This window comes from Salvia splendens, unplaced genomic scaffold (assembly GCF_004379255.2).
Source record: "Salvia splendens isolate huo1 unplaced genomic scaffold, SspV2 ctg205, whole genome shotgun sequence".
NCBI classification, from domain to species: Eukaryota; Viridiplantae; Streptophyta; class Magnoliopsida; order Lamiales; family Lamiaceae; genus Salvia; species Salvia splendens.
In genome coordinates, this window is record NW_024598843.1 from 17,932 (window position 1) to 27,605 (window position 9,674).

At 40.3% G+C, this 9,674-nt stretch overlaps 2 protein-coding genes across 3 annotated transcripts; both read left to right on the plus strand.

The window, feature by feature from the left end:
• Positions 1–845: 845 nt before the first annotated feature.
• LOC121789311 lies at positions 846–2,264 on the plus strand. 2 transcript variants are annotated; one of them, XM_042187790.1, is made up of 4 exons: positions 846–1,170; positions 1,350–1,437; positions 1,557–1,634; positions 1,784–2,264. In XM_042187790.1, exons 1-4 carry the CDS (start codon positions 1,019–1,021, stop codon positions 1,913–1,915), a joined length of 450 nt encoding a protein of 149 aa, XP_042043724.1. In that variant the 5' UTR covers positions 846–1,018; the 3' UTR covers positions 1,916–2,264. The 2 variants fall into 2 exon arrangements, with proteins under 2 accessions (XP_042043724.1, XP_042043725.1); XM_042187791.1 differs by having other exon boundaries at positions 1,908–2,264.
• A 483-nt stretch (positions 2,265–2,747) lies between these two features.
• On the plus strand, positions 2,748–4,072 carry LOC121789312 (transcription factor bHLH68-like). Its single transcript, XM_042187792.1, has 5 exons — positions 2,748–2,753; positions 3,069–3,134; positions 3,360–3,425; positions 3,535–3,606; positions 3,691–4,072. The coding sequence occupies exons 1-5, from the start codon at positions 2,748–2,750 to the stop codon at positions 3,799–3,801; spliced, it is 321 nt and encodes a 106-aa protein (XP_042043726.1). The 3' UTR covers positions 3,802–4,072.
• Positions 4,073–9,674: the final 5,602 nt, after the last annotated feature.

Here is a 9,674-nt window from a genome sequence, read left to right on the forward strand (position 1 = left end):
CATACCCTAATTATAATTTAAGTTTAATATATAATAAATTTTATTTTAAACACGTTTAGTACATAATAAAATAAATATTTATTCCTTCTAAAATTAGTTTTCACAACCACAAAAACTCCCCACTTTCAATGTTCTATAATGCATAAGATTTTGAAATGACTAAACTAATATTATGCTGCCAAATTATAAATTAACGGTTGGTAGTTGTGTTTTAAAAAACTAGAGGTACATTGACGAAAAGAATATTTTCAATCTGATGAATTGCTTAAACTAATAACAAACTAAACATGCAATTTTGTACTTATATACTCTAGACAAAATAGTAGGTATGTGATACGGTTTAAACTGTTATTTAATTCCAAAGCCAAACCGGTAGTGCAATTAATCGTTTCAAAATTCAAAATGAAGTGGTAGTGCAAAACACTACAACATGAATGAGCATGTAAATCAATATTCCCCAAGTGACTGCATAATTGTGACCCTTGATCCGATACATGCAATGCAATAAAGTCATTTTTGTACAGTGTATATATAAAGAATCTTTATCAAAATAGGCCTCCCATTTCCCAACTTTAACTAGGTGTTGAAAGGCTAAAGTGAGTGGAAAAGGACATAAAAGGAAGAAAGAATACCTAAAAGGATACCAATAGTAAAGAGGGGACAGAAGCCAGGTTAGAAAGATAAAGCTTCTCAAACCATTTTACATTACAATATTTATTATTTTATACTATTCCATCTTAATATTCTCATTCTATATAGTTTACATTTAAAAATTAGTTGTAACAACTTTTGCATTAGGAGATCAAGAGAGTAGAAGTGTGTACGCGAAAGTGAAAGTGAAAAAAAGAGCTTGAAAGAAGAAAAAAAGTGGGCTTAAAGCGAAAGTGAAAAGACAAAATAAAAGGTCTCTCTCGAGTGAGTAAAATAGAGAGTAGAAAGCAAATTAAGCCATTTGAATACTTTTGATTTTATCTTTAGTGAAATAGAGATTAATGAAGGGATTCTTCCGCTGCAGCAAATGGTGGCCGCCGGTGCCAACAACTGGTTTACCACTAACGGCCACCCTTTGCTGCAAAATCATACCTCTCAGCCTCACCAATCACCCGCGCCACCGCCTCCCTCGTGCCCCGCCTCTCAGGAGTTTCCACACTCATGGAGCCAACTAGTCTTGTAACTCTCTCTCTCACTTCTTGATGCATGGAGTAAATTGGAGGGTGTCATGCATATTAATATTCCAAAATGTTGATTAATTATACGAAAAAATTGCTACTATTATTTATTTCCAAAACCCTTGTAAAAATTAGGTTATACTCACATGCTGAATTGCTTTGATTTGATTAAATGTGCAGAGGATTTGCTGGAGAAGATGATAAGACTATGGAGCAACCGAAGACCTACATCGGAAATCTTGAATTCAGGCCTCCCAAATCATCCGAGGTAAGATAAACCATCAATGTGAAATTATTTAAATTATCGAGCTAGATTATAGTTTTGTGATGAAATTGTAAAAATATCAAATTAATCATAACTTGGATTTTTATGTGATCGGTACTTAGATTTTGATGAAGTGCAAGAGTGGAGCTGCCAAGAAATCGAAGATGAATCCAACAACTTTAGCCCAATCTGCCATCAAGGTAACTCAAAATCAAGTCAATTTTAGAGTCACCCACTTTATTTTTTTTTTGTTGGCAGCTTTTTTAATTTATGATCAAGTTTTTCATTTTATGTCATAATAAAGTTGTCCTTTCTTGTTTGTCGTTTCTCAATATATGCATATTCCCAGTGGCGGATCCAGGAATTTATATTCGGGAGTGCGAGTCATGTGATAAATCATTATATAATATACGCCCTCCTAATTGTATCTCGCTCATTTGGAGGATATTTCATTATATCGGTTCTTCTAATAGGATCATAATGAAGTTTTTCGATATCATAAATCAATTCTTCCTCAAGTAATGGCACACTAGCATCTGAAGGAGATACAATACCAATTGAATTTGAAGCCGGAGAGCTTGAAGGTGGAGAGCTTGAAAGTGGAGTGCTTGAAGCCGGAGAGCTTGAAGGTAGAGAGCTTGAAGCCGGAGAGCTTGAAGGTGGAGAGCTTGAAAGTGGAGTGCTTGAAGCCGGAGAGCTTGAACTATCATGAGTTTTTCTCCTTTTGGACATAAATTGTCGAAGATCGGATTGTTTTCTCATCACTTTTTATTTTATTTCCTGCACACGATGTCATTACAAAATTTGTCAAAATAAATATTGACCATTCAATTATAATGTTGTGCATTCATGCTTAATAATCCAAACTAGGAGGAGACAGACCAAAGAGATTAGTTCTCCGCAAGATTTTATCTCAAACTCTATCTCAATTCATGTTAATCATCTCTGACATCATTTATTTCATCAATCAGGAACATCTAACCACAAAAACCATAATCCCTAAGATATACTCCCTCCGTCCCGCACTACTTGCACTTATTTCCTTTCTGGGCGTCCCAAGTTATTTGCACTCTTTCCATTTTAGTAACAATTTATACCTACAGTCGTAATTGTTGACTTTGTCTATCACTTATTCCTTAATCTCCGTGCCAAAAAGGAAAGGTGCGAGTAGTGCGAGACGGAGGGAGTATAAATTTTCAATATTAAAAAACAATTCAGTAAAGAAGAGCTACTTTGATAACCTTCCAATTTCGTGATTACTTTTACAAACCGTGAAATCAGTGATGAACTTGAGAATTTAAAAGAAATAAGGTATGGAGGTTTTGAGGAGGTGTGGCTGTCGAACTTCAGGGAAAAAAAGGAATTGGAAAGAAAGAATGCATTTTCTTAACTTATAAAATTCCTATAATAAATTATTTTAAATATATAATATTACTAAAAAAAACTTTTTTTGGGTACACTCTACCCCCATTGTCTCCTCTCCCTCCGCCACTGCATATTCCCCTTGCTGGTATTAAGCATATAGTCCCACATAGAAAGAGAAATGTTTTTAGATGTGATGTTGAATTAATAATTCTATTACTTAATTTTGCTGATATCTCGAAATTGCGACCATGATTTGATTTTCAAAATAGGTGAGAAAGGAAAAACTGGGAGACAGGATTACAGCCCTTCACCAGCTCGTCTCCCCTTTCGGCAAGGTAAACATATTCAACATACTAAATATTTATTGGCCCCACAATTAGGGTTAATTTTCTTATTTTATCATAATTATGTGAAAGATCATTTAATAGAATTTTGTGTCCTCGAAAATTAGGGTTAAAGGTGAACATATATATCACTTTCATGAATAGTACTATATGATGTCAAGCTTCGTATATTTTGTTTGTAAATTAAAGGAATTCATTCTATAAATCTTATTGCAGACTGACACAGCTTCAGTGTTGTTGGAAGCAATTGGATACATTAGATTCCTTCAACGTCAAATTGAGGTGACATTTTGTTGCACTTAATTTCATGATTTTTTTTTTATGTTTTTTCCAAGCTAGGAGAAAATTCTTGTTTTTTTATATGTATGAAATTCCCCCTTGAAATATGCATGCCCTTAGCCTACCGTACTTGGCCACTGGATCAGGAAACATCACCCAACCGCAACCACAACCACAACCACATGTAAGTAATATATATACATACCAACAAAATATTTTTTTACATACTACTAACGAAATTAATTTTATATTTGATGGTGTTAATTAGAAATGTGAAGATGGGAAGAAGGATTTAAAGAGTAGGGGGCTGTGCTTGGTTCCATTATCATGCACACTAGATTTTGGGAGTGAGAATGGATCTGATTATTGGGCTACATGAATGAACTTGGGTAAAATTATTGATGTGAGATCATAAGCAGTGAGTTCTTAAATTTCATGAGATTCACTGCGTATGATGATGATATGCATTTTTTTAGTTTAGATTAGGTGGGATAGAAATGTTGCACGTGCTTGCAACCAAAATTTAAAATAACTTTATGTATAATTGTGTTTTCTGTGAACACATGGTCCACCAAACTATATAAATAAGAAAACGCTCTTGGAATATTTGTAATTAAGTTTTAGGGGATTATATTGATCTCTAATTTGGAAATGGATAATGGATATCAATTCAATTGCATTGTTTGTCGTTTATTACAATTTATAGCGAAAAGAAGTGAATGCAGCACCGTATTTTGCACTAATTCTAATGAATAAATTCCAACAGAAGTATCTCTGTTTTACGAGAATTGGGTAGTAATCTTTTCTTTGTGTCCTCAGGTAAGTGAGTGTTTTTTTTCAAATTTTTCTTAACTTTTTTTTATAAAGAATAGTGATACAAATATGCCACAAGAATGACTGTCGTATCTATACGTCATGGGGCAATGTCGAAAGGCAGTCGTCCATAATTGAACTTGCAAATATCAGCTTCTTCTCGTTCATATGGCTGTGGCGACCTTCCAATGGTATGTATCCCTAGGGTTTCATTTATCACCAAGGATGTGATGTTATAAAAAACTATCATATAGGCAAAAAAAAACAAATTTAATCTCTCCATTTATTTATCTATTTTGTTTTATGTGCACTTATCTATTTAAACACCACGTTCTTAATTCTTGTGCATTAAAGAAAAGGCTTACTCATTGTGGGATAGAGGGCGTACTAATGATATGGCAATCCATGAAATGCTAAACTTAAAACAAAATAATTAATTTAAAGATAATAATAATGATGAAGAGGGAGTGTGTGACGCAGCTGCAATGCCACAAATTACACTGACTTCATGCTGTTTGGTTCTACATATACACTGTTTCTTGAATAATGACTATCAACATTTATCAAGAGGTATAAAAGTACAAGGGTGAGCGACATGTGTATCTTATTATTGTTAGAAAAGCACATGTTGTTAAGAATCAAGACTGGTCATAGAAATAATGAACTTGATCCAACGAACTTCTAAAGCAATAACGAAAATTTGTACTATTTCAAAAACTAAAATCTCTACAAAATTTTGTACTTTCACAATCAAAATTTCTCCCTCCAAGTTTCGACATTTGCAACTGCGTTTTGTTCTAACAAAAAGAATAAAGTAAATACCTGCTGATAGAAATCCATGGATTCCATCTTAAAACTAATTGGTAATAGGAGGAGTTAAAACTAATTGGTAATAGGAGGAGGGGTTCATGAGACTTACATACTAGTTTCAGTTTATCTTGACACCGATGTGAGACAGTTATATGTTATATTTTTAGTTTCAATTGCCAACACCCTCCCCCAAACCCTTCAAGGTGAACCTTGGAGGGGTTGGACTTTTTTCTAATCGATTGGACAATCGGCCCAATTTTTTTTCGATCGGTTTGACCACTTGGCCCAAATTTTTAAGTCCAGATATACTGTGCTGGGTCAGTCATTTTTTCGGTTTCGGCCCGGATATACTGCTGGGTCAGTCAAATTTGACCCACAGTCGGCGACCCGCTCTGATACCATGATAGAAATCCATGGGTTCCATCTTAAAACCAATTGGTTTTAGGATGGAACCCATGGATTTCTATCATGGTATCAGAGCGGGCCCAAGTCGATGATGGTTTTCTCTTATCTCTTATCTACCTCACGAGTGGAAGACCGGTGTCCTTTCCGGCCCACATCGATGATGGTTTCTCTTGCATTGCCTACCCACGTGATGGAAGACCGATGTCCTTTTCGGCCCACACGTGAGGGGCGTGTTAAATTCTCTAAATTCTGTCCCACATCGACTTGGTGAAGATCCCATCTAATATATATAAGTGTGGATAACCCTCCCCTTATGAGGCCTTTTAAGAGGTGAGTGGCCCATTTCTAATACCGGCAGTGTAGAGATAGCTCCACTGAGCAGCTCATATCAAAATTTACAGGTCTCACTCTCCGAAATGAGAGTGGAATTTCCCCACCGCGCGTCTCAGGCTTGCTCTTCGACTACTGCATCACGTGTCTCCCCAAGAGTTTGATGTTCTCCCCCAATGCAGCAACAGTTTGCTTCACCAGGTCCTTCACGAGCATCGTATCGTTCTTGATGTAAGGTTGCTCCAGAAGAGCCAGCTCTCCGAGCCTCTTTGCGATTCTTCCATCAACAATCTTCTCTCTTATGCTCTAGGGCTTCGACTGAAGATCCTCCCTCTGCATCTCCAGCTCTCTCTCTTTGGTAACAACACTTTCTGGGACATCTTCAACTGATACGTACTGCACCTGTGGGGAGGCCACAGCTTGCATCGCCAGATCTTCAACCAATTCTTTGAAGTTTTCACTCCTCGGTTTCACAGTTAACTTCAATCAGAACTCCGATGTGGGAATCATGAATATAGGATCCGATTCTCCCTTCAGCAGCGATTTTTTGTCAGCTGCTGCAAGCCCCTTCTTCCTCAGATACTCGTGTGCCTTCTCAAGGTCTCCCCGGCCCCAGTTTCTGAGAGAGCTTTCTTGCAGTCCATCATTCCAGCTCTAGTTTCCTCGCGCAGCAGAAACTGCAGCTTTTGAAGTCCTTAAAGTAGCCATCAAACCATATTAGCTTATTCATAAGAAGAAATAGATACTTGTAGAAGATGAGGACAAAAGATAAACACAGCAAGATCATTCAACACTATGAACATCCAAGCAGGCGAAAGTAAGATTAGAGCAACTACTTAGTGAGATTAGAGCTGCTAAAACTCAGCAGCCTAAAATCTGCTCTCACATCTTTACTGCATGTCCAGTTTTTTTATTCATTGGTATCAATAAATACGCATCAATTTGCACAAATAAATGCTATGAAAGATCATATACTTACTCATGTACGGTTTCTTTGGTCTCAGAAGCAGCAGGCTCCTGGTTTGTAGATGTTGAAACTGGTTTAGCCGCAGTCTGGGCAGCAAAGTTCTGCCTTTTCTTTTCTAAAAACCCTCCCCGAGGTTGTAGCGGATAAACCTCTTGACTTTTATATTTTCTCCAATCGTTGCAATGGTCTGCTTCACCCAGTCCTTTACCACTACTTTATCATCCTTGATAAACGGCTGTTCCAGTAAGGCAAGCTCGGATCTAATTTGCTCCGGCTTTGACAGTAGATCTTCCTTCTGCATTTCTGTTTCTTTTTCCTTATCAACAAACTCTTGTGAAACATCTTCTGGGCTAAGATACTGTACTTGCGGCCACTTGCATGGCCAAGTCTTCAACCAGTTCTCTGAATATGTCACCTCGAACGGTGAGCTTTGAATCCTTATCTCAATTTTTTTATCATCTTTCCATATTCTTGCTAAACTCGCTAATGACTGTAATTTTTTCCAGTTGTTTGAGTTTACAGTTTCAGTTTTACTTTAGAGCTTCTCCAATGGCGGACGTCCGCGACGGGCGACCGGGACGTCCTCCATTGTGGCGTCGAAGGTCGGATACGGACGTCCCGTGAGGACGTCGGGTGTCCTCGGACGTACGGGCGACGGGCGGGCGGACGTCCGCTTGGGTCGGACGTCCGGTAATTAATTTTTTTTAAACTCTATATATACGGCTCGTTGAACTTCATTTCATTCGCACCACTTGTGTTAACAAGTTTCTCTCTTCTTTTACTACAAATTTCATTTCTACTTAATGGAGAACGATAGGAACTCCCCTGCAACGAGCGAGTCGCAGACTCCGGCGTTTTCCCATCGACCTGGAGGGAAACGTTAGCGGAAATGCGACAACAGTTCCGACAATGTCGGGGATGGGTGGAATGGGTGGGATGATGTCCCCTTATATGTACAATTGGATGGGTGGGATGGGTGGTATGATACCCAGGGCTGCGGGGATGGGGGCATGACCCCAAATATGATGATACCGGGGATGGGGATGGAGATGGGGATGGGGGGCATGACCCCAAATATGATGATGCCGGGGCGGGGGATGGGGATGGGGGACATGACCCCAAATATGATGGGGATGGGTGGGATGATGGCGGGGATGATGCCGGGAGAGGGGGTGGCAGGGGCCCACAAGCGGACGATGTCTATCGGCCAGTTATCGATATGCTGTCTACTGATACCCCCCTCCACTTATGTTCCGGAGACTCAGTTCACCAGCTTGGAAACTTTCTCTTTAGAGGAGTTGGGGCTATCTCCAGTCAGGGAGACTCCAGGCAGGGGGAAGGGACGTGGCAATGGCAAGGGGAAAGCCCCGGGCTCTTCCTCGCGAACGGTGGCAGAGGAGGAGGGTGAGGATGAGACTGGAAAGAGGACGGTATGGAGCCCGTGGGAAAATGTCGCGCTTGCGAAGGCTTGGGTTTCAGTAGTCGAGGATCCCTATGTCGGTGCCAACCAACATATTGACAGACTGTGGTATCGCATCGCTGAAGCCTACCACACACACAAACCGGCTGGGGCGAAGCGTCGCGTTCCCGAACAGTGCCGGAAACAGTGGGAGCGGTTGAGGCCTAAGCTTAGTCGATTTGCGGGCCTCTACCAAAACAATCTCCGCCAGGCAAGCAGCGGTATGTCCGAGGAGGATGTCCGGAACCGTGCCTTTGCTCAGTACCCCGACAGAGCCTTGAAGTTCAAACAATTCGATCAGTGGGAGGCCTTTCTCGTGGTGAAGGATTCCCCAAAGTTTTGTGGGGGAGTCGAATCGGGCTGGGCGAAGCGGACGAAGATCAACGCTTCTGGTGAATACAGCAGCAGTGCTGGTTCGCACGAGCTCCCAGAAGCCGACGAAGTGTCCCCGCTACCTCAATCAGACTCTCGCCGCAGTCGTCGCCCGGTTGGGCAAAAGGCTGCTCAGCGGAGGGCTAAGGGAAGCAGCAGCGGGTCGTTCGAGGTCCAATCGGAGGCCCCTGCTCCCCCAGAAGATATCGACCGACTCGCCCGCGCGCAGTTAACGACTAGCTTGGTCCAGACCATGCATAGGTGGCATAGCACGACCGATCCGGTGTACAAGAGGATGTTGAAGGATGTCATCGATGGATGTCGGCGCAATTTGGGGATGCCACCCATTGGAGATGATGGCGCCGAGATTAGCGGCGGAGACCACGGGGCTGGTACGGGCGACGGGGGCGGCACGGGCGACGAGGATAGCGCGGAGTGAGCCGGGGATATTGGACTATGTATTTTTCTTTTTTGAATGACTATGTATTTTATTTTTTTTCTAACTATGTTTTTTTTATGTTTTATGACTATGTATTTTTGCCCTTATTTTGCTTTCACGTATTTCGTGTCAAAATTATAATTCCGTTTTTACATAATTACATTATTGTGATTTTTTTTATTGTGGGAAGTCCTAGTGGGAAGGGCGATGGGAAGAGCGGATTGTGCAGGGGATGTCCTAGTGACGTGGCAGTGGGATGGGAAGTCCTAGTGACGTGGCAGGAGGTGTTTTTGGGATGTCCTAGTGAATGTCCGAGTGGGACATCTGCCCACTGGAGATGCTCTTATAAAGGTATTTTTCCCAACAATTTCTATCATAGCAACATGTATAACCCAATTTTACCTTTTTTCATATTTTAAAATTTAAAAAGTAAATAAAATTACAAAATAGCATGATTAAAAACACAACGACAACTAAAATTAGAAATGCAAAAATGAAAAGTATTAGTTGTAAAATAAGAGTACAACACGCCAAAGTCTCAAATCAGCGAAAAGCATCTGGATCAAGTCAATGCATTTGACGCTCTTCCTCGTCTTTATCCTCTCTACACAGTTTCATAGTGGACTTCGCCATCGATGCAGAGGTAATTGCTTTACG

Bases quoted from the DNA above. Each gene is read 5' to 3' on its own strand.
- LOC121789312 (XM_042187792.1), top strand. The intron at 3,426-3,534 runs GTGACATTTTGT...TGAAATATGCAT, and splicing joins TCCTTCAACGTCAAATTGAG to GCCCTTAGCCTACCGTACTT. The intron at 3,607-3,690 runs GTAAGTAATATA...GGTGTTAATTAG, and splicing joins AACCACAACCACAACCACAT to AAATGTGAAGATGGGAAGAA.
- LOC121789311 (XM_042187790.1), top strand. From the start codon at position 1,019: ATGGTGGCCGCCGGTGCCAACAACTGGTTTACCACTAACGGCCACCCT. The intron at 1,171-1,349 runs GTAACTCTCTCT...TTAAATGTGCAG, and splicing joins TCATGGAGCCAACTAGTCTT to AGGATTTGCTGGAGAAGATG. The intron at 1,635-1,783 runs GTAACTCAAAAT...GCATATTCCCAG, and splicing joins TAGCCCAATCTGCCATCAAG to TGGCGGATCCAGGAATTTAT.